This window comes from Lytechinus variegatus, chromosome 8 (assembly GCF_018143015.1).
Source record: "Lytechinus variegatus isolate NC3 chromosome 8, Lvar_3.0, whole genome shotgun sequence".
NCBI classification, from domain to species: domain Eukaryota; kingdom Metazoa; phylum Echinodermata; class Echinoidea; order Temnopleuroida; family Toxopneustidae; genus Lytechinus; species Lytechinus variegatus.
The window spans coordinates 32,240,431-32,266,395 of record NC_054747.1 but is presented as its reverse complement, the minus strand read 5'-3'; the positions used below and the strand labels follow the sequence as shown (position 1 = coordinate 32,266,395).

The 25,965-nt window shown below is 37.1% G+C and overlaps 1 protein-coding gene across 1 annotated transcript in view; it reads right to left on the bottom strand.

Moving 5' to 3' along the window:
- Nucleotides 1–18,635, bottom strand: part of LOC121419653 (sushi domain-containing protein 2-like) — a 30,724-nt gene extending 12,089 nt beyond the window's left edge. The window contains exons 1-6 of the mRNA XM_041614111.1: nucleotides 18,277–18,635; nucleotides 13,223–13,341; nucleotides 12,041–12,133; nucleotides 6,054–6,293; nucleotides 4,855–5,004; nucleotides 172–340 (exon numbers count right to left, since the gene is read on the bottom strand). Coding sequence (XP_041470045.1) covers nucleotides 172–340; nucleotides 4,855–4,911 — 226 coding nt within the window. The 5' untranslated portion in view covers nucleotides 4,912–5,004; nucleotides 6,054–6,293; nucleotides 12,041–12,133; nucleotides 13,223–13,341; nucleotides 18,277–18,635. The remainder of the gene's footprint in view (nucleotides 1–171; nucleotides 341–4,854; nucleotides 5,005–6,053; nucleotides 6,294–12,040; nucleotides 12,134–13,222; nucleotides 13,342–18,276) is intronic.
- Between the last annotated feature and the right edge of the window lie 7,330 nt (nucleotides 18,636–25,965).

Below are 25,965 nucleotides of genomic sequence, written 5' to 3'. Positions count from 1 at the left end.
ATACGAACACTACCACATCTACCAAAGTGATCTAAGTCTTCCTCACAATCATCATCTTAGAAATTACGGCATGACAACTCTCCTCCTTCTCCCTTTCCTCTTCCTCCTAATAATCATTATGAACAACAATGCAACCAACCCATCTATTCGATAACGTCCCTCCATTATTACCTGCCCCCGGTCCAGTTTTGCAGACTGGATCAATGATTGAATTGCTGTCCACCTTGTATGCGTAGACTCCATCGACCTCTACATTGCTGTCAGTAGGCATTTCCCGTAATGTATCTTGATCGTAGTCAAAGACTTCGTAAATCTCACCATCGGACATCAGAAACCCAACCTGATGGATAAAAAGCATGAAATTTCCAAATCGTTTCTCAATCTATACAAATTGTATGCGCAATGTCCCAAACAGCTCAGCTCACGCACGAGTCCACGCCTTCTTGAAACGCCCAGCTAGGGCTTTGCTCACATTCGTAACCCTGATTGCACCGTGGGTAGCTTCAGGACTGTTTAAAGGATATATCCACCCCAACAAAAAGTTGACATTTTAAATTTTCGCTTTATTTCACAAAATATTTATGTGTACATCCTGGTCGGTATTCAAATAAGGAGACAGATGATGTCATCAAAATAGTGAGTGGATCCACTCAGATTTTTTTTTGCATTTTATTATATGAAATATTCTTACTGTCTCTTCATTGTCAAGTGAAACAACGATTGCTTCCTCCCTGAACATGTATTATCATAGTGTAATACTATATAGTTCGGTCTAGTTGGCCCTTATTGAAAAATATGTAGAAAAATCTTAAATGTATAAATGAAACAATAAAAAACAAAAGAAATAGTGACATTTTCGGCGTTATGCTAGTTAGATTTTTCTCTACTTATGCAAATCAAGGTTTTTCTTGGGTGGACTAGACCTTTAAGAAAAACGCTGTAATTTTCTGGAAATATAGTTGTCCCTGATGACGAATTATTTAGAACAGTAAGGGCAGGCTATTCAATGTGTCAGAAAGTCACTAAACGTCCAAAATTTTGTCGAGACAAATACTTTGATGAATCAAGGTACATGCGGATAATTCGTTTTTCTGTTTCCGAAACGGAAAAAGCAAAAACAGAATATTGAGTGAAAACCGTTTCTATTTTCATTGTTACAAACAGAAAAACGGTCGTTTTTTTGATAATTTGAGTCAGAAATGAATATAAAAATAAAAATATTGAGAAATAAACTGTTTTTTCATTTTACTGTTTTATTAAAATTGTTTTTCCATTTTTTTTTTCTGCAAATTGAAAAAATAGGTAACTTTTATCAATTCAAGTTATATTTTTGTCATGTGAAAATTAAGAAATTAAATTAAACATTTTAAAATTTTGTTTTGTGTTTCACAAATTGAGAATTAAACACCTTTTCTGATTTCGTTTTTCCGTTTTATGTTTTGGAAACCGAAAATTGAACACGTTTTCTTATTTCGTTTTCCGTGTTTGCTTATAAAAATTGAAAATTGAACAAGCTCTCTGATTTCGTTTTTCTGTTTTGGCAATTGGAAATCAAAAAAATTGAAGACTGCCCCAACGTTAAAAAAGCGTGGCAGTCTCACGTGGTTCCTTTGAGCGCGCGCTAAGTTTACAGTATATTATACAGTATACATGTGCTAGCCACAGTGCGAGAGATATGTAGCGCTAGTGCTACACACGTGTGTTACCGGAGCCCGACCAGGGTTGGGCAGGAGGAGCCGGCCGGCCGCCGCCGGGTCACCGGTCGTGTATTGTATGTAATGCTAGGCCCTGGAATCAAGGTACATGCGGATAATTCGTTTTTCTGTTTCCGAAACGGAAAAAGCAAAAACAGAATATTGAGTGAAAACCGTTTCTATTTTCATTGTTACAAACAGAAAAACGGTCGTTTTTTTATAATTTGGGTCAGAAATGAAAATATAAAAACAAAAATATTGAGAAACAAACTGTTTTTTTCATTTTACTGTATTCTCAAAATTGTTTTTCCAGTTTTTTTTCCTGCAAATTGAAAAAATAAGTAACTTTTATCAATTCAATTTATCGTTTTGTCATGTGAAAATTAAGAAATTAAATTAAACATTTTAAAATTTTGTTTTGTGTTTCACAAATTGAGAATTAAACACCTTTTCTGAATTCGTTTTTCCGTTTTTGCCAATTGAAAATCAGAAAATTGAAGAATGTCCTCAACATTTAAAAAGGCGCGGTTTCTTTGAGCTGAGCGCTCATCACTAGCCATGCCATGCATAGCAATACTATAGCTGGCACCTACAGCTAGCTAGCGGGGCCGGGCCGGCGCGGCCGGGCAGGGATGGGGAGCCGCCGCGCGCGCGCGCCGGGTGGTGTGCTAGCCACATGTATACAGTTTTATTGCGTGTGTACTCGTGCCACTAGTTCCTAACTTTTTTAGGCTTAAACAATTGCAAAATATTTAGGTGCAAAATACAAAAAGGACATTCCAGGGCCTAGAGAGAAAAATCAAAAACTCTATCCACCTCTTTATGTCTTGGAAATGATTTTGCAGGGCCATAGTGCAGCTTAGTTGTAACGTCACTACGGCATTACAAAGTTCCCATGGCTTGGCATTACATACAATACACGACCGGTGACCCAGCGGCGGCTGGCCGGCTCCTCCCGCCCAAACGCTGGGCGGGCTGCGCGTTTCCGTTTTACACCCTGGCGAAGGCATTTTCCGGAAAAGTAGCCAAAAAGCGACTAGTGAAGAGTCTACGTCTACGTTTGTTTACATTATCAGCTGGGCGCGCGATCCAAAGTCCGCACCGAAGTTATCCGCAGAACATACCGTACTTGCAAATGCAACTGAGCTTATACTTTCCAGGTTCAATACGAATGTTTGCCTTGATCATTTGCCTTGCCGATTTGCTGATGTCTGTCTTTCTCTCTATCTGTCTATATATCTATCTCTCAAATTCTATCTCTATCTATCTATGTAACTGCAGTATCTATCTATCTAATAATCTTCTCTGTCTCTCTCATTCTTTATCTAACATCTATCTATCTCAAATTCTCTATCTCTATCTATCTATCCATCCATCTGTCTGTCTTTCTCTATTTCTCTCTCTACCTACCTATGTAACTACAGTATCTATCTGTTAATTTGTCGCTCTTCTCTCTCATTCTTGATCTATCTGACATCTATCTATCTCTCAAATTCTCCAGCTCTCTCTCTCTGTCTGTCTTTCTTCTATCTATCCATCTATCTATCTATCTATCTATCTGTCTGTCTTTCTTGTCTCTTATCTATTTATCAGTCTTCTATATCTATCTTTCGGCAGCTTCTAAGTGTATCAATCCATCAAACTTCGATTTGTCTTTCCATTAATATAAGTATCTGTTTATTTTGATTTTGTCTGTCATTCTATTCATTTAGGTACTCTGTGCTCTGATCAGTAACTGTGCAAATTGCATGCGGTGGTGGACTCGCCTGTGTCGCACGCTGCATGCAACCAGCGACGTGTGTAGACTCTTCACTAGTCGCTTTTTTGCTACTTTTCCGGAAAATGCCTTCGCCAGGGTGTAAAACGGAAACGCGCGGGCGGGCTCCGCTAACACACGTATGTAGCACTAGCGCTACATATCTCTCGCACAGTGGCTAGCGCATGTATACTGTATATTATACTGTAAACTTAGCGCGCGCTCAAAGGAACCGCGTGAGACTGCCACGCTTTTTTAACGTTGGGGCAGTCTTCACTTTTTTATTTCCAATTGACAAAAGCCAAAACGGAAAAACGAAATCAGAGAGCGTGTTCAATTTTCAATTTTTATAAGCAAACACGGAAAAACAAAATCAGAAAACATGTTCAATTTTCGATTTCCAAAACATAACGGAAAAACCAAATCAGAAAACGTGTTCAAATTTCGATTTCCAAAACATAAAACAGAAATCAGAAAAGGTGTTTAATTCTCAGTTTGTGAAACACAAAACAAAATTTTTAAATGTTTAATTTAATTTCTTAATTTTCACATGACAAAACGATAAATTAAATTGATAAAAGTTACTTATTTTTTCAATTTGCCGGAAAAAAATGGAAAAACAATTTTAAGAAAACAGTAAAATGAAAAAACAGTTTGTTTCTCAATATTTTTATTTTTATATTTTCATTTCTGACCCACATTATAAAAAAACGACCGTTTTTCTGTTTGTAACAATGAAAATAGAAACGGTTTTCACTCAACATTCTGTTTTTGCTTTATCCGTTTCGGAAACAGAAAAACGAATTAGCCGCATGTACCTTGATTTTGATGGGCATATTTTTGTGTTATCGAATACAAGAGAAGGTCTCTTTAGGAATGGCAAAGGCAGCGTGCAGACTCTTAATACACGGGATAGGGCGCACTGGAATACAAATCAGTTACAAGTATGAGCTCGTCATGCCTTCCATCGCCCTAGCAAATGCTTTTACTGTAACGTGTAAATTGTATTTCTTATTTCTTTCATTGCGACACTCGGCAGGTGGGAAATGCAAAAGTGTCATATCTAAAGTTGAAAAAATACATAAAAGATTGGAGGACTAAAAATCACTGCATTTTAATTTTCATTTTATTGAAAGCAAACAAATGACCTCATGCATGATTTACGAGTAAAACATAATTACAGTAACTTTGTTTGTGAAATCATGTGCAATTATTTCCAGGTGACATGGTCGATTACAAGTCTCCATCTAATTCACCGTGACAATAATGTTTGGGAGGTTTCTCAATAGTACCGGATCCACTTACCCATATCAAATAAAATGCAAACAGTGCATTGGCCATTGGCCGCTAGTGATGATTCATATCTCGTTTTAATAGACATGCTGATTTTTTATTTGTACTTACTATTGCAATGCCGATTTTGGAAGAACCGTAAAGGCCAGTATTGTTGTCGCCTTGCATCAATGACCCAACTAACCAGTTGATGGCTCCATAGTTGAGAAAAACGAACGACTCTTGACCATCATGGATAAGCACTGCCTGGAAAGTATTCCTCTGTTTTTGAATAACGGGATAAAGAAATACAAAGAATGAAATATACAATTTTTTATTTTAGTACAGAACTATTTCGTTTAATGACATGCTTTATTCAATCACGTTAAATGATAGAATAACGAGCAAGTGTTGATGGTATAATAATAATAATAATAATACCAACATGCTTATATAGCGCATATCACTGCCAAATGCGTCCCTATGCGCTCCATTGGATATTATTACCCTGGATTTAGCCCCGCAGCATTTTACAGCGCGGTGGCATTTCAAGGAATAAATTCCTGCCAGGTACCCACTTACCTCACCTGGGTCGATTGCAGCACAACGTGGATGAATTTCTTGCTGAAGGAAATTACGACATGGCTGGGATTCGAACCCACGACCCTCTGTTTCAAAGTCCGAAGACTAATCCACTGGGCCACAACGTTCCATGCAGATACAGAACCAGTAAATATTCTTACTGATAGTTCGAGTTATTGAATCATTAAACGACAAATGTATAAAAAGAAAACATTCTAAGGAATCCCCGATTCCATAAGTCACTGGCATGTAATATTGATAAAGTATTATAGCAAGTGTATAATTAATTTCACAAACTATACTTATACAAATTATGCACTTTTATGAGCATGATGGCTGAGTTTATTTTTTTATTTATTTATTTTTTGCAATTCAGCGCAATTGAGGATATCTACAACATGCGACAAGCACCACGGTGTTTCTTGGAGCGTTGTGGCCCAGTGGATAAATCTTCTGACTTTGAAACAGAGGGTCGTGGGTTCGAATCCCAGCCATGGCGTAATTTCCTTCAGCAAGAAATTTATCCACACTGTGCTGCACTCGAACCAGGTGAGGTGAATGGGTACCCGGCAGGATTAATTCCTTGAATGCATGAGCGCTGAGAGGCAGCTCAAGCTAAAGCCGGGGTAATAATGATAATAACAACGCGCCTCGGAATAGAATACTTCTAGATAGATGGCGCTATATAAATGCCTATTATTATTATCATTATAATTCAAGAATTGTTTCTTTCCTAAAGGGTAACTTACAGGGTCTTGGTCACCAGCTTGGTTGTAAAATGAGACTTGGTCCCATGTGACGACAATAACTACTTGAGCTTGAAAGTTGACATTGCTCCGGAAGTAACTGCGGACGTCTGTCGTAGCTTGGTCGAGGGTTGACGTACTGGTCGAAACGCGATAATATAGATTTCCACCGTCACCAGATATGTCAACGTCTGCCCAAAATGGAAATATTGCATCCGCGTCCTCTACTACACCGTCTTCGTCCTTTTTTTCAAGGTATAAAATACACACACGTCATTTGTGAAATGAGGTATATTTGACGAGTTCAAATCGCGTTTGAATTGAATATGATAACCTACACTCGACCCAAAAAGTGATAGGGGTGTGCCGCGGGCGAGACAAAAATCAGGGGCCTTGGAGCGGGCTTATTGGAAAAAGGAGGGTCCTCGGAACGGGCTTCGGAACTACAAATGTTTGTGAAAACGGGTCCTAGGAAAGAATCGCCAGAATGTGATTACGTGCGTATGCATCCCTATGGATACTATGGAACGGGCATGCGTGCACGATGCAGCTAGCGCGGCCTCCGCCGGGTGCGCTCGCGGAGAGGCGATGGTCGGACAGCGCTCTGCGGCCGCTTTTTCACCCAAATCGCAGCTCATTGTAGCAGATCAATGCGACCGGAACGGCGTACCGAAAAATATGCGAATCTTTGGAGCGGATTTCTTTCTTCTTTGTTCTCGATAAGAAAACATTATGCCTTGGAGCGTCTTTCTTTCTTCTTTTTTTAATAAGACCAAAATGTTATGCCTGGGAACGGAAATTTGAGTGTAAAAACGGGGGTCCCCTCCGCGCCACATACCCACTATGCAATATATACTGAGTGACCCCACCCCGGGCTCTGTGCATGGTATAGTATGCGTTTGCTCCACACCCACGTACTCTGACATGTAGAGTGTTCTTCTTACGTATCTCTCATATAAAAAAAAATTATGGTTATCATTTGATTTCAAGCAGATACGAACCAGCTGGCTCAATAGCACTTCTTCGCGGTCCTCAACTATTCAAACAGGTTTTTGACACATAATACAACAATATGAAAAACTAGACAATTGTGTGATGGCTGCACTAATTCATGGCTCAGTATATGCATCCAGCAATCATTGTTTCAAAATATCAAACCAAGTACTTTTTTCACAATATCATTTCAGTTTCTCATCAAAAATGAAAATATAAATAGACATAAATATTTCCTTCAATGTTTCAAAAGGTGTACTTCAAGACTAGGTTTGTATAATAAAGATTGCTTTTTTATTGTTGACTTTAATATTAACTTAGTATATTTTAATTCAAACAGCACCTCACATGAGTTTCTTGAAATGTTTCTTTCATATTCTTTTTACCGCTTACCACTAAACCGACAAGAGTGACAGACAACTCGGCCACTAATTGATAATATTTTTAGTAATATAACTCAACCGGTGTGTTGGCTCAGTTGGTAGAGCAGGGATTCTCAAATGGTGGCGCGCGCGCCACTTGTGGCGCACCGAGCCTTGCGGAGTGGCGCTTGGGAGCCAGTATAAAAAAAAAAAATAAGGAAAAATTTGGGAGAAAAAAATGTATCTACCAGTAACCTGGAAATAAGGATTTGGTGATTATGTTTAATACAAAGAGAAAACCAAAACTGTTTACTTGACACTTAATTGCTAATTGAATTCCTCAAATTTTGTCCAATTTAGCACTCGATAACCACTATTATAATGATTGGAAGATCGATGGTGTTCTCCTTTTTATTTATTCTATGCTGTATTGAGTTTATGTGCTACACAAGTGATTTGAAAACCCCGTTGGTAGGATTTCTAATTCAAATTTTGCATTTCCAGAGTATACGTTTTGGTTAAGAGTTAAACATCAAATAATATGATATTCAAAGAACATCCTGATCATAAAAGATTATGAATTTGGGACATAACAAGCAAAAACTTTGTTTCCGGAGCCGATTAAAATCCGAAGTTGTAAAAGTGAAATACATATATACTCAGATGCATTGCCTGCATGCATGCACTCTTGCTTAACACGAACTGAATGAATGATACTGCGCGTGAGTTGTAGAGACAGGGGTAGTTTGGGGCGTTAGTGCAGTGCAACGCCAAATTTTCAGCCCTTGCAAAAAGATCAGGGAACGTAACTAATTCAGCCACTGGCATACAGATGGGGGTTGGGATTGGGGCCCCCAAGTGTTTCATGGCCAAGAAAAAAAGGAGAAAGGGAAAGAGTGGAATATTGTATTATGTCTTAATATTATGTCAAAATATAGATTTTTGTATCTAAAAGTTCACTATTTTTGCTTCAGCTGCCATATCTAGCCCCCTCATTTTTTTTTACTCATTACGCCACTTGCTTCAGCCAATAGATCTGGTGCAGAACAGTCTGAACTAGTGGTATCATTGGTATGTTGTGAAAGAGTCACTGGTCATTTTTTTTTATTAATATTGTGTAGTTTGTTGGCATTTGTATTTCTTCTGTTGATATTAATTAGAGCCCCTCTGGGCAATTAAAAAGGCCTCATATTCCAAAATTTCTGGGGGCTCTGCCCCTTCGACCCCCACCAGGGGCCTCTATATCCCCTCCGCTGATAAATTGCTGGTTTGGGTAATGGATAGTGGAGCATTACAGATTCTCAACAAGAAATGTGGCGCTTCAAAAAAAGTAATTGAGAATGGCTGTGCTAGACCGTCCGTCTCACAACCGGGAGGTCGGGGTTCAAACCCGGCCGCGTCAGACCAAAATACGTTAAAAGATGGGAGTTGCTGCTACCCTGTTTGGCGTTCAACAATTAAAGGGATAGAGCCTCGTCGATCTGGCGCTGCACGGTGGCTGCCGGGCCCACGATCAATTGGGCAAAGCAAATTTTCGGAGTATTTCATTTCATGGCTATTTTGAACAATAAATTATGGATTTCCTTTTTTCTTTTTATTTTTTTTTCAACAAATTCCCAAAACCGGTATAATTATCCTTAGTGACATTACTGATCACTTTCCAATTTTTGTTAAATTATCTACAAATAAAATTATAATGAAAGAAACATTCAATACTCCATTTCGAAAGATTACTGATGACAACATTAACAATCTGATTAATACTTTAAATACAACAGACTGGTCAACTGTTTTTGAATCCACAGACGTTGATGACGCATATAACTTTTTCATTTCCAAATTAACCTCTTCTCTAGATACTCACGTTCCTTTTACCACTAACAGAAAATGGAATTATAAAAAAGGTCCACTCCACCCTTGGATTACTAAATAACTTTTGAGATCAATCAACCGAAAGAACAACCTTTACTATAAATACATAAGAAAACGAAGTAACGAATCTCGCTTAAAATATACTTCATACAAAAACACACTTACTACTTTATTACGCATTGCAAAAAGAGAATATTATACCTCCCAACTCAATTTGTGCAAAAACGATATGAGGAACACATGGAAAATAATAATGGAGTATTAAATAAAAACAAAAAAAGTTCTGTAACAAAAATAAAAGTAAACAATGCAATTACCGACGACAACATCTCAATAGCACAAGAATTTAATTCATATTTTTCAAACATTGGCAATAATCTGGCAAGCAAAGTGCCTCAAACTCATAAATCTTTCAACAGTTTTTTTGACAACCCAAATCCAAACTCCATATTTTTTAATCCTACTAACACAAGAGAAATTATTAATATTGTTAATAATCTACAGACCAAGAGCCCAGGTTTCGATGGTATTCCTAATTTCCTACTTAAAAAAATATTTTAACTATCGTCGATCCTCTGGTCCACATATTTAATGTTTCTATGGACACAGGGAAGGTAAATAACCTAATGAAAATAGCCAAAGTCATCCCCCTTTACAAAAAAGGTGATAATCAGCTTGTTTTTAATTACCGTCCTATTTCATTGCTCATTTCGTTATCTACAATTCTCGAAAAACTCATACATAGTCGTACAACTACGTTCTTTAATAAATACAATACTTTTTCGAACTTGCGATTTGGTTTCCGCGAAAATCATACTATCTCGCATGCAATGTTGACTTTTGTTAAAAAAATTAATTCTTCCATAGATAAAGGTTGTCATACTGTTGGTATTTTCCTGGACTTCTCCAAGGCCTTCGATACCATTAACCACGAAATACTTCTTCATAAACTTTCTTTTTATGGTATCAGGGGAAGGCCTTGGAGTGGTTCAGGAGCTACCTAACAGACAGGTCTCAATTTGTGTCAGTCAACAACGTTGTTTCTTCTACTCTTCCTATTACATGTGGAGTACCATAGGGTGGTTTACTCGGTCCTCTTCTTTTTATTACATTTATTAATGACATTTAAAAAAGTTCTAATTTACTAACATTTGTATTGTTTGCTGACGATTCGAACATTTTCTTTTCTCATGATAAGATAAACCAACTTGTAAGAATTGTAAACTCAGAACTTATACATGTCACTGACTGGATTAAAGCGAATAAACCATCACTTAATTTACAAAAGACGAATTTTATGCTTTGTAGTAACATAATAAATACAATACCTGATAACATAATTTTGATAATACTGTTCTTGAAAATTTTTCAGAGACCAGATTTTGGGGGATTACTATTGATAATAAGCTATCATGGAAACCACACATCAATAATATTTGCAAAACAATTTCAAGAAACATCAACAAACTCAAATATTTTCTCCCATCTCACACTTTTTCTTACATTGTATCATTCATTGATATTACCATACATTAATAATGGCATTTTGGCATGGGGTTGTGCAACCCAAACACAATTACAAAGAAAACTGTTGCTGCAGAAGAAGGCTCTTAGAAAAAAATTTCAAACCGAATACAGATCACACACAGATATATTTTTTTTCCAAAATAATATTCTTAAAGTGAGCGATTTTATATCTTTTCCAACTCGCCCAATTTATGTATAAACTAAACAAAGATGATCTCCCAACAATTTTTTCAAATGTGTTCTGTAAAAACTCCTCTATACACGATTACCCAACGAGACAACGTAACTGTTATCACCTACCCCCTATCCGTAGTATATTAGCGAAAAACTCTTTATCTTTTTTTGGAACTGTGTATTGGAATTGCCTGCCCAACGACTTTAAAAAATGTACAAACCTTAATATTTTTAAACGCAAACTTTAAAAGATGCTCATTTGTCAATACTCCACACCAACAAGTCAAGCCAACACATAACCTAAACTAAAACTACATAACTTAACCTTTTACTAGCAATAAATTTGTCAAACTTTACTTATAAAAAACAGTACATCGTGATACAATACATTACGTCCTGTGCACCTGCCATGTTCCTCTTTCATTTGCACTTTTTATTTGCACCTCCCTTATCTCCCTCTTTCTTTCCTTTGTCACTTTACCCTCCCTATTATAATTTGTAAGTACTTTTTTGTGTTACCACTGGAATTATTATGATTTGAAGTACTTCCTCTTATTTTGTTTTTAATTTTTTTGTCGCTTATTCGTTTTATTTTGATATTTGTGGATTACTTGTTTTAAGTTTGTCTTCTGCGTCCGTCTCAATTTTTGTATATAGTTTGTTTATGATTAGTATTGAAACTAAGTTCATTGGCTTGCCTTCTCTACAAGCTTTTGCTTTTCTTGGCGAGTCCCTCCTTTCATTTCTTGTTTCGTTTCATTGATAAAATTACTGCAACAAATTGAAGTTTTGTTTAATCTATATTCAACATTTGTGACGAAATTTCATTGATTTGTCTGTATTATCTATTATATTAAATATGTATTGTTACTTTGATTGTATTTTGAAAAAAATTGTTGAACGGAAATAAATAAATCCAAATCTAAATCTATAACACACAGTCAATAAGAGAGTCCTCAGTGTTTTGGGTCAGTTTGCTCTTCTTCAAGATTTGTTTTTATTCTGGGATGTTTTCTAAGTTAATTAAAATGATATTTATATTAAAATGAAGGACATACTCACTGCATCGTAATAAATTGGTAAATTTCTAAATTTAGCATCGGTAGACTCCACGTAAATTGCATCTTCAAACGAGATAACGCCGTTGTCCCCTATCTATTAAACAGCAATGCGGTATTAACACAAAACATTCAAATAAAAAAGAGAAATATACCGATTTCAGGATATATTGAAAAATACAGAATACAAAATATATTAAGAACTGAAACTTTCCTTTTAAAGGGAAAACACCGATCTCTAGACTTTTACGATGCCTGAAATACGATATTTACTTTTAAAGTATAACGTATTTAATAATTTGAATTTTAACCTTTCGTCAAACGATGTGAATAAAAAATAGCCATAAATCAGTCATTTGCAGTAGTTTAATTCAAATTCATTTCTTATATTTTCCAAATGATCCCAGTCATTACAAATAAAGGAAAAGGGCATAGATCAAGATTATGAATAAGCTACATTTTACTATATTACATCACTATCACTTTAATGATAGACTGCAAAAACTCCGGTGTTGATTGAACACCAGCCCGGAATCTATGTATGTTAACACCGGAGAAATATTAAACAATACCAGTTTCGGTATTAGTCTAACACCAGAAAGGTGTTTATACAACACCAATTAGTAATAAAACAGCATTGGTTTGATTCCAAATCGGTGTTGTTTCAATACTTCTCTGGTGTGGATATATATATATATATATATATATATATATATATACATATATATATATATATAGCGGAAGAAATTTTCCAAAAGCCTCGTAACACTGGCGGTCATTCATAGTGGTGAGGGTCAATATAGAGGAAAAAATGACTACGAAGTGGTCGTTGCTCCTTGCTTCTCCATTTAATCAAGCTTTCGATCAATGCATGATCTTCCTCAGGACTATAAATATGTAAACAAAGTACAAATACAATACAATAATATAATAATACAATATGATGGCCTCTAAAATAATCTAAACATGCTTCACGGTTACTTATAATTATTAATTATTTTACACTATATAAACAAGAGAACATATTATATGATATAAAAAGACTTAATATATATATATATATATATATATATATATATATATACATACATACATACATATAGATTCCGGGCTGGTGTTAAATCAACACCGAAGTTTTTGCAGTGTACTTGTTAGTTTGCACGGATCTACAATTTAGCATACTTACGTATAATACATTGTGGTATTTCCCACCGAATGGAAATGCTCTATCTAATGTCACGCGTTCTCCATAATCGTTTTCTTTTCTGAGAGCGGTGTCCCCATTACCGGTACCGAATGGATATACTAACGGGGAAGAAAGAATTGAACAAAAACATTTCAATATTAATGTGCGCAGTTTTAAAGGCGACCGCACACCTTACGACTGGTCTGCGACCCGATTTTGGAACAAATCGCATTTTGCTAATTTTCTGAAGATGTGAATCGAACATATCATTTTATTTGAGGTTACAATTTATAGAAATGATATTATAACCATTTTGAAAGATTTCAAGCCTGTATTTTGGAGTAAAGTCCAAATTAGTTTAAAATCGTAGCCAATTGTACGACTGCTATGACGTCATTACGACTAGATATTAATTTCACTTTTATTCTAAGAAGGATGATAGCATAGTCACAAATTTTATCGTAGATATTCGTACGATGATTAAGAACATTACAGAGTAAGATATTCCAAGTCTTAATATTAGCATCATATCCTGCTATATTTTATTCTAAGATCGGGTCGCAGACCAGTCGTAAGGTGTGCGGTCGCCTTGAGAAATACAATACACGGTGTACCGCGAAACTTTTATACTGATTCTTCTTCGCGAAGTTCAGTTAGGCGAGAGTTTACTTTTGATATAATTAAACTATAAATTCAACCTCTGTAGATTTATGTTTTTGCTTACAAATGTTGCTTATTTTTTAGTTCTTAACGAGTTTTATTTTTTAGTAATAAAACCGAACTGAATGTGAATCTGAGTCTCTGGAAACTTATAGAATATCATCCGTTTATTATTGTTGGTTTCACTTGTACAAGGTAAAAATCAAGAGACAAGCAGCCGATTGATTTATTGTAATATTCAATGGGAGTTTTCATTTATTTTGAGAGCAGCACGTACATGAAGATAATAATAATGATATACTGATTTATATAGTGCAGAAACTTTGTGCATATATTCTACTGCGCTGCAATTTAGAGCTAGTGAGATGCTTCAAAACGAAATTAGAAAAGGGGATAAAGAAATGTATGGGATTTATTTGAACAGATGGATTTTAATTTTAGTTTGAACGTTTCTACTGATGGACAAGATCTCACTACATACGGCAAACCATTCCATATTTTGGGGGCTGCACAGGCAAAAGCATGATCTCCCAAAGTTATCTTTGTATTACGAGTGGGGATATGAAGAAGCAAATTATCAAGTGAACTACGCAGGTTGTGAGAGTGTCTGAACTTTTCTTTGTAAAAGCTCAGAAATATAAATGGGGGTTTGGCCATTTAGTGCATTGTATACAATTAACAAAATCTTGAAAGATATTCGTTGGCGAAAAGGAAGCCGGTGCAGATCTTTTAAGACATGGGTGATCCTTGAAAATCTAGATTGACTACAAATCAGCCGTGTACATGCGTTCTGTACTCGCTGAAGACGCCCAATTTGAGACGAGCATGACGAGGGGAGCCCATACAGCAAACTGTTACAATAATCTATCTTACTTATAATGCAAGCATGGACAATTTTTTTTTCATGCTTTCATTGTCAAAGTATTTTCGTATTCGTCTGAGGTTGTATATCATACGAAATGAAGATTTACACACATTTGTAATATGTGCTTCCATATTCATTATTGCGAGTAAAGAAATACTCCAAGATTTCTTACATTAGAATTTGGTTCTATGACTGAACTGCCAACTGATATCCCGTCAAAATCCAGCTTATTCAGTTGTTTAGCTGTGCCGATAACTAGCAATTCTGTTTTACTGTCATTTAGCATAAGTTTGTTATTCAGCATCCTTTCACTATGCAACCAACACAACCTTCAAGAAGAGAGATGCTGTGCTGCTGAGCAAGCAAGTCTGGCGTAAAAGACAGATAGACCTGTGTGTCATCTGCGTGTCATCTATGTATATTTGTAATGAGTTGATTTGTGTATAAAGTGAACAGTAGAGGGCCAAGACGGGACCCTTGCGGGATTCCGAAAGGTAATGACAAAATTTCGGAAACAGTTTCATCAATTTGGATCCGCTGACATCGTTTCAGTTAAATATGATTCTATCCAGTCAAGTACTACACCCTTAATACCAAAGTATCTGTTAAAGTGATTGGTTAACATTAGTTTGACTTTTTTAAACTCTGAGCTAGAAGGTCACATTTGTCACCTGTGTCTGTGATATGTTAAAAAATGAAGCCCAGAAAATATTGCGTTCTAAATTATTTAGTCCTTCAAAAATTGAAATACAAAGTAACCGGAAACACAATCTTAATTTACAACCCATACACTTATGTTTACTATTTAGGCGTCTATAAGACACCTATTTGCAAAATCGGGGTTTGCCTTGTAGTTTTATCTTTTTTTTCTCAATAATGGTTGTTTCCAGGGTTTATTAGTTCTAATACATGCACTTGTAAACATGTTTCATCTTGGTTTCAGATTTGAGATGCTAACAAAGTTAAACAATACCTTTAAGTGTATGCAGTAGGTTAGTATGATCAATGGTATCGAATTGGCTACTAAGATCTAATAAAAGTAATAAGGTGACTTTCTTATAGCCATGAGAATATCACTCTTAATTCTTAACAGTGTGGTTTCAGTACTGTGATACTGTCTGTAGGCTGACTGATTAATTGGAAGAGAGTTGCGGGTCAGGTGATTCATTATTCACGTATATGCAGCACCTTCCACAAGTTTTGATACATACTTCAGATTACTTACAGGCCGAAGATTACAGAATTTTGTTTCCAAACCATTTTTTTTTTCAATAATGGTTTAACTATAGCAGTTTTCCATGGCAAAGAAAAATTACCAGATGACAATGAGAGATTAATTAGAGATGTGATGGTTGGAATCAGTGTGTCCATACACTTTAAAAGAATCTTTGTGGGGATTGGGTCCGATGCACAAGACTTTTTGCTGAACTTGGTTATAAGTTTCTTAACATCCTGTTCTGACAGAAGAGTAAAGTTAATAAAGTCGGGTACATCATGGGAGGAAAACTGAAGATAATTTGTGCGTGGATTGCTACTTGCATTCTATCTTGACTCAATATTTTCATGGATCTGTATTACTTTGTTCTGAAAAAAAACTTGCCTAAATCATCCACAAAGCCCTGTTTGTCAGTACTGCATGGTATTACGGGTTGTTTATTCGCAATATTCAACAGAGACTTTAAAACACGAAATAACTGTTATTGATCACCTTTGTTTTCCATAATTAAATCATTGTGATGGATTCTGCGAGCTTCATTTAACACATGCAGCATGCGATTGCGCAGTGACTTATACTTATTCAAATCGCTCACTGTCCTCGATTTTAACCAACGCTTTTCGGCTTTCCTTTTCTGTATTTTTGCAATCCTTATCAGTGAACCAAGGTACTTGAGTTCGCAGAACAACTTTTTTAGTTACGACAGGTGCATGTTTATCTAAGATACTATTTAATGTTACATCACATAATGAGACCAATTCCTCAAGATCACAAGGTGTATGTTTGCAAAGATCACTACCGGCTATATTAAACTTCATCGCATCAATATCAATTACTCCAAGCCTACGGAATGACATTACTTTAGAAGGCAGTGGAGGTTTGTATGAGTTAAGAGTGCACATAACAGGAATATGATCACACAGAAGAAAACTATGTGGCCAGGTTTTGCCACCCATTCAGTGAACAAGGTTATGATATACCCTTCTTCTCAATTACATCTCCTTGTGTGGCAAAGTAAGAGTGGCAATGTTTTGCTTATTTTCTCTTTTTCTATTGGACACATGCTTCATATTTTTACACTGTCAGTTTTCATTACAGCTATTCATCCTATAGCTTGGCTCTTATGTAAATTTGATTCTTTAAATTATTTTTTTCTTGTTTAAAAATAGAGATTGAAAAATGAAAATTTTCTTGCCATATTACTTTCCATCAATAGAGGGCATACACAAAAATATGCCCAAAATTCAAGTTTTTGAGCGCTCTGGTGAATACAAAAATTTTCCCAGATTACTAATGAAAAATAAATTGCAACTTGTATGGAAATTAGTTATTTTGGTCACAAAAGTGATATTTTAATGATTTTTAAAAGTGTGTGCTATGTACAGCATTGGCATACCATAGTCCTACCTGTAGATTCCCCACAGGCAGGATGGTAGCAGTGAACAAGTGAGGTTTGCCAACTATAATTTCATCTGACTGTCGGTGAATCGTCAGGTCAAGGGCATTTGTTCATTGCTACCATCTGGCCTGTGGAGAATGTACAGGTAGGACTATGGTATGCCAATGCTGTACATAGCACACACTTTTAAAAATCATTAAAATATCACTTTTGTGACCAAAATTACTAATTTCCATACAAGTTGCAATTTATTTTTCATTAGTAATCTGGGAATAATTTTTGTATTCACCAGAGCGCTCAAAAACTTGAATTTTGGGCATATTTTTGTGTACGCCCTCTATTGGTGGAAAGTAATATGGCAAGAAAATTTTCATTTTTTGATCTCTATTTTTAATTAAGAAAAACTGATATAAAAAATCAAATTTAAATAAGAGCCAAGCGGTATGAATTAAAAGGTCTAATGGAAACTGTCTGTGTAAAAAAAAAATCAAGCATTTGCCCCAAAGAAAAAGAGAAAATAAGCCAAACATTGCCACCCTTATTTTGTCACACATGGAGATATAACTGAGAACAAGGTTATATTATAACCTTGTTCATTGAATGAGTGGTCAAGGGTATGACCATGAACATGTGTACTAAAATCAACAAGTTGAGTGCAAAAAAGAGACTCAGATCCGAAAAAGCTCTTGCCTCTGCTCTGACAGTATCCACATGGATATTAAAATCCCCAACAATTAGCAATAGGATATTAGACAACAAATGACATTGGATGTAATCATTAAACTCAGATATGGATGATGAAACTGTTACAGGATGAGATTCTGAGTATGGCGGTCTGTTAATATTAATCAATTGCATATAAAATGACTGATATGACACAAGATATTCAGCGAACTCGAAAGAGTTCTTCTCACCAGCAGCTACCGTACGGACATTAATTGTCTCTCTAAATACAACGCCAGTCCCGCCGCAACGGCGACCATTTCGTGGATGATGAGCAAATTGATACCCATGTAGAGTAAGTTCACGCAGAACTGCTGAGTTATTTATGTTAAGCCAAGTTTCTGTAATGGCAACCAAGTCTACTTTGCTGTCACAGATGAAGTCGTGAATGAGGGCAGTCTTATTGCGTACAGACTGGCCGCTTACAGAACAGAGCTGAAGATTCGAAGAAGAAGATGATGATGACGATCCTGGCTGCCTATCACGTGTAATATAGTTCTTTCTACTGCCTCCTTGAGTTTCTCGCCGTGTTTTACCCCTTTGAATACCATATTAGTGAATGAGGTTACAAATGTCCAATGGGAGATTTCTCTCGGAATTCCTCAATTCACGAAGGTAGCAGATTACTTGATCGTGCGTTGAACATTAGCTGTACCATATCGAAGTGACGTTGGCGATTCTTCTTCATGTTGAATATATAATTATAAGGTCTTGGGTTTGGAGGAACATCACCTGCATTGAGAAGTTCTAGTTGAAAGGAGGCAGTGCAGTTTTAGCTGTATATAATTCTCTTTAGAAAGTGCTTTCTTGTGAATAGTCCATGACGAAAAGGGTGCACAGAAGACCATTCACTGGAATGCATTAATGCATATGACTGCAGTCATCCAATGAAGCACGCAAACACAGAGCAACAAAGACTCTCAGATGAAAGGACTTCACTGTGCTTGACTTGTATCCAGATGTTCAAGTTCATTCAAGCAGCAACAATACGATAGATAATACTACTTAGGCCTACACAGTATGACATAGCTGAATGAGGACATTAGGGCAGCCAATTGTGAAATACAGTTGATTTGTTTTGAGGTTGGAAGTCGAGGTGTTATTACTAAAGAGAACAGACAACAGATTAAGATTTTCCGTCTTGTAAACATGGTAAATAGCAAGATAAGTAAACTAGCTCCTGTGGGGTCATATGTCATCTTCAATGCTAGGGCAGAGCCGCAATGGACAGATATGACTCTTTTAGACTGAGAAATCATATTGTATGGGAAGGCTTCTTCTCTCTTTCTTCACTCACCTTTCCACTCTTCCTTCCCTCTTTTCCTCGACCCTCTTTTTATCTTTTCATTTCTCTCCCTTTTTTCTTCTCCTCACCTCTCTCCGTCTCCCTCTACTATTTCCCTTCTCATCCACCCATGCTATCTTGTCAGCTTATCTAGTCTTCTGGATGTATAAGTAATTAGAGGATTTTTGTAAACAAGTAAATTATATGCCAATAATGCAATATCTCATTCACAAAACTTTGTATTGACCTCCCTTACTTCTTCTCATTCCTCTTTTTCTTTATTCTCATTCTCCTTCTCCGCCTTCTCCTTTTATCCTGTTTTCCCCCTTCTTTTCACTCGTCACACTTTTTCACCTATTTTTCACCATGTATAATCGTTTTATGTAATTTTGATTGTGATATGTTATATATTGTGTATCTGTAATTTTTTATTAGTCCTGTACTTCGTCCTAAAAAAAAGAGTAACCTGGACTCATTTTCATTGTTTGTAACTTCCCTTTGTTTTGTTTTGAATAAAGGTGATATTTAAAAGGGAAAAAGAGATCCAGACCATATTATACAGCTTAGACTCAGTTTCATTCCAGGGGACAACAATATTAAATGGAAAAAGCTCCCCCTCTCTAGTAAACCCCTTCTTGAAATTCATGGTATTAGTAAACCATCCACTGATGGTATGTATTTTCAAGATAATTCGGAATTATGTTCTTCTTGAACACCAGCTGGTACTTGCCTTAACACCGTGGATATTAGGCCTATGGTGCATTGTGCAGGTAACAGTGTTATCTTTGTATTGTATAGTTCTGGCTGCTGACCCATCCTTATAAACAGTACGCACGACAATTAACCGGCAGGTAAAACGTGCATGATGCAGATCGCTCCAAATGCGGTCCCTATCAAAGCAAGAATTTGTTTCATCTACATACTAAAGTTTCGTTTTTAGCGTTTTTCTCCATGCATAATGCATCGATAACTGCTTAATAGCTGTATCAACTTCCTTAAAGTAGTGCTTACATGTGTTTTTGGATTATCATGACGAGTGGATAATGATTCCCTCACCCCATGGTAACAACACCGAAACCGATTCAAAACATTATTTTTTGTTAAACAAGTGTACACATAGTTACCAATAATGCGTGTAGCATTTGCATTTATTTGAATGCAGGATAAAAAGCAGGATTTATGAAATTCCTTCACCGGATCGAACCTCGTCAGGCGCATAGACCACTCGGTTATGACACCTCCGTTACGTTAATGATAAACGTTATTGGGGTGTCGTGACCGAGTGGTCTATCATAGTGAAATAAATGAATAAAAAATATCATTTATTCATTTATTTCCATCTTTATACAGGGTAACCGATTCAGCTATACAAGATAAATTATTACAAAGACAGAAAGCTGCTTTGCAATTTGCCCCTGTTAATTAAAATACATACAAATTATAATGGTAAATATTCTGTCCTTATGCAAAGTAGACAAGAAATGACACGGTCGACTTGAAGTCGTTTTCGTTGATGGGACTCAACATTCTAGATATTCAAATCTAAGTACATTCGAGTCACTCCAATCATTACCATGACATTTAAAAACTGGTAGGATGTTCAGTAATTGTTTGGCATACATATAGTAATTATCACGTTTTTTTTTCTTTTACTTTGGTAAAAATTACACAGAACATTTTTTTTCAGTTTATACCTTCTTAGGTAACTTATAAAGTAGTCAGTGCATGAATAGTAGCCTACTCGATCAATTAAACATGTTAAACATCAGATGTACAACGATATCGTTATACTTACATTCCGAGTTGGCAACCCAAGGTAAGCATGATACTAAAAGAAGGCGGGTACAAAATGAGTTCTTTCTCCTTACACCAATCATGATGGTCATTTAAGTTTTCAGAACAGATCCTCAACAGAGTGAGGCAAGTAAAATCATCAAAATATTCCGATACGTCGGATCAATTCATTGTGATAACGGTTTCCTGTGTAAAGAAAGACCAGATTCCCAAATCGATGGCGCCTTCTAAAAGTAGGCCTTTATGTTTCCCCGTTGGTAGCATGCAGACGATGGGAGATGATTGAAGCGTAACCGATCATAAAGAATGTGTTTAGAAGGGTAGGCAAAAATGGTGGCAAACATACGCGGAGGTAAGAGGGCAAATAGGCGGACTTTGGTAAATTGCGAACAATTTAAATTTTTATGATGATAAGTGTAGGTTCGAGTTGGTTGTTATTTCGGACTGATTTGTTCTTTCTCAAATGTTCTTTCATCCATGAACACAATTTCCTTCCTTTTCGATTAAAAAATAAATGTTTTCTTCGTTTTCTTTTCAGTTTTCCTTTCCCTTCTTTCCTTTTCCCCTTTTCTTCCCCTTCCCCTTTCATTCTTTCTTTCTCCCTCCCCCTTTTTTATTTTCCCGATGAAATCCGCCCCTGCCCCCCCCCCCCCCACGCCGGCTACGCCACTGCACTTTCCATCACCAGTGGTAGGGGCCGTCCCAGAAAAGAAAGCTTTAGGACACAATTTACTATCATCTACCCATAGAATTACATGTACAGCTGCTGTTCCACGTGTAATATCACATGTTATTGTGACATCAGTCCCAGCTGTTGCTGGCGAAGAACCGGTAATATTGGCAATTTGCCCATTGGTTCCTGAAAAAAGGGGCTCAAATAAATATATCATAATTTCATGGTATTTTCAAGGAGGTGCTAACGTGAGTGCGGAATAAAAGAATGAATTTTATAGCAATAATGTGCATTTTTTTTTGGTAAATGCGCATTTTCATCGCATACGAAAAAACAATAGCACGTAAAAAAATCTCGCAACTGTATTATTCATTGAGGTGTTCACATGTAAGATTAAGATCAATTACGAGCAAAGTAGTCCTTATTCTTCAGACAAGTCATCGCGACTTGACTCTATTCCTCGTTAAGCAGTGGCTGAGGCAAGATAAATGCATGGTCACACCGCCCGATCGTTGTTGAAGCGGCCGTGAAGCGGAGAGAAAAAAAAATCACCACTGTTCACCATTTTTTATTTCGATTTTTTTTATTGTTGTTTTCGATTCCCCCCCCCCCCCAATTTTGTGAGGGAAATTCAACCCTCTTTCCCTTCCGCTCCAACAACGCTCGGGCGGTGTGACCATGCCTTCAGCGGCCAACGAAGAGAATTAGCGATACCCGAGTGAGCGTGAGAACGAGCGACTTCATTCCCGAGGCCTTTTGGAATCTAGTGAAGACGTCAATATCATGAGCATGCCGATGCGGCCGATGTGTCAATCCGCACCGCCTTGTCAGTTGGGACCTTTCGCAATCCTTACCGACTCTAATATCAAGGTCCCCTAACACAAAAGTTAACGCTTAGTCATTCGCTTGATTTTAAGATTGATTGTACATTATTGTCAATAGAATCAAACGCAGAAAACTGTTCTACAGTCAATGCAAAGCTTCGTGTTACCGGGGGATTACAGGCCCTACAGATCTGCCTTTCGTGTGCAAAATCCTTTCCCGCGACACCCCCATCATACATGCATGTATATTACGACTGATGGCTGGAGATATTCGAAATGCAGGACCTAAAATAAATTGACATCCGGATAAGAGAGTGGTTTTTCCAAAAAATCGACTACATATTGAGAGGAAAAACTTACTGAATGAAGGCTTAGATATAGATCATTACAGTCCATCGAATCGATATTGCATTTAATGTGGATTATTGGTGGATCACTGGCAATTGATTTCATGGGTTAGATCAACCTCTCCAGCCGAACATTTCATTTCGCATGCGTTGATACGCGTATGTACACAGCATGCAATACGTTTGACCAGGGACGTGTTGACCTCGCGGGTTTCTTTTGTTTCTTTTGTTTAACTCCTTCTACACAAAAGATATGCCTCTAGCACACGATGTAATTGGCATTATGTTTTACTTTCCGCAGAAATGTGGATTAGATTCAAATTCCGGGGGGACCACTTCCATTGATGAGTGGATACCAGGCACGACCATGGGGTTTCGAACAGTACCCCGCTAAACGAGGGAAGCAATTAATTATTTTCCAGATTATGAAAATGCATCTCTTAACAAGTGTGAAACCCTACAAGTATTGGATATGTATCCCTTTTTCAGCATTTTAAACATCGTTTTGACACCCTTATAACGTTACATAGGCCTATACGTAATGTACTTGCCCACTCTGTCCCCTTTTACGCGTGGTCGCTCTTGGTATCCACTAATCAATGGAAGTGGGCCCCCGGGCGGCCTCCCGAGCTCTAGGAGGAGTCAAATGTGGCTTTGGAAAGTCGTCCTCAATCGGATATATCGCTGTTACCATAGTAGCAACCAGAATTTTGCACACGAAACGCATATTGAATGTTTCCGTCGCAGATGCGAAACGAAAAAAAAATTCATGTCACACAATTTGCATTGCAGGCCAGAGTTTTACGACGGGCCCAAAAAGTCTCTTCCAATATAGACTACAGTTCTAAATTAGCGTGCGCGTCCTAAAACGAAAGGTCGGAATTAACGTCACGGGACCGGGTTCGTTTGCTTCTGCGGCACAGGGCCATGCAGGGTTCATTGATGCGAGCAATACGCTCGCTGATTGGTCGCTACGTCACAGGTAGCGATCGCGAGTGGGAGATAATAGTAAACATAAGAAATCAAAAGTCAGATTCCTAATAGCATTTTTTGACAATGCCTCGCGACTTGCCTCTATTCGTCGTCAAGCAGTGGCTGAGACGAGACTGCCGGCCGACGAAGAGTACTGGCGATATCCGAGTGAGCGCGAGAGCGAGCGACTTTTAGGCGCGAAGCCTTTCAGAATCTATGGTGGCCCTGAAGGGACATCGCATATAGACCAAATCGCGAATATTCACAACGAAATTGGCGACGAAATTCATGACGTCGCCAATTTCGTCGCGAATTATTCACGACGTCGTGAATTTCGTCGCCAATTTTGTCGTGAATTTGTTTTGCTTGCCTGGGCAGTATGCGGGTTGATACCAATTCGCCTGCGGCTAATTCCTCCACTCACAACAGGGTCTACATTCATTTAGTCTAATAATGTAATTCTGTCCATTAACTTTTCGCCTAACAACCATGGTCCAATAACCATTTGGTCCAGTCATCACTTCGTCTTATCACCAGTTCGTCTATGACCATTTCGTCTCATAACTAGTTGGTCTAATATCAATTTTGTTTTCCTTAATTTCGCCCAATTAACACTTAGTTCAATTAGACCAAATGGCATATGGAATAAATGACAATTGGACCAACTTGGTTATTAGACGAAATGGCAGTTAGACCATGTGGATAGTGGACGAACTGATGGTAGACCAAATGATAGACGAGTTGGCATTAGACAAAATAAACCATTTAAACGACAGAACGATGTACACTGCTATCCATATGCATAGGCGGATCCAGGGGGAGGGGGCCGAGGGCCCCCCCCCCCCTATTGCGGAGCAAAAAAAAAGGAAAGACAGAAAAAAGGAGGAAAAAGAGGAATAGAATAAAGGAAGAGGAGACGAGTGAATAAAATAAGATGAGGGAAGACATGGAAATAAAAAGAATCTTTCATGTCACTATAAAAAAAATTTCGCTCGCGCTTTGCTCTCATATTGCCTGTTAGGTGATTTTCATATCTTGTTCAACATGGAGTTTAAATATCAAGTTTTGAAGTCAATATACAAAACATATTTAATCTAAAAAATCAAACTTTCATTATTCTGCATGATTTACAAATTGATTTTTAAAAAGTGCTCTGTAAATATGACAGTTTTATGGTCTCCACTAGTTCATTTCTGCTCGCGCTTCGCGTTCGTAGTAATTTCATTTGCATACACATTTTTTTTAGGAAAACAAACATTGCCTAGAATGTTAAAATTTTAGGAAAAATACACAAGATTTCCAAAAAAAATTAGCTCGCGCTTTGCGCTCACATTATATAAATAAGGATTGTGATATATATTAATATTAATTTATAAGAATAAAGCTAAGAAGACTACCTCTTCACAGAAACAAAAAATCATCTTGGAGCGACGGATCGGGGAAAATATGGCTGAAAAATGATTCCGCCCCCCCCCCCCCTATTGGCTAAGGCTGTTTTGTGTTCAACAAGTCTATTACTATAACACTCATACACACTTGACTGCTCTCTCTGCTGGTCAAAGAACATGTGCTTTATTCATACATATGAAACATGTGGTACCACGCAGGGTCCAGGGTATTCTCTACACTATGTTTACACCTTGTTTAAAGGCTAAAAGGCCAATCCCATGTGCTTGATGTTAGTTCTTTGGGTGTTTCACTATGAAAACCTTGTTTAAAATTGAAAGCACTCTATATAAAAGGGACTTGTTTCTCAGATCTTGACAGCAGAGCATAAAAATTGCTATTACAGCGTCGTTGTTGCAGTCATTTTTCCCCATGGAATTCATGATCTTGATAGGCTGTTGAACATTCTTACCATGGTAGTTACTATTGGATGGTACAGTTACGATTTAGGCATCGTGATCCTGATAACAGTATTTAGATTTTAGGGCCTATTTAATTAGCTGCTCAAAATTTAACACCCAGCCATTATGAGAGCAAAT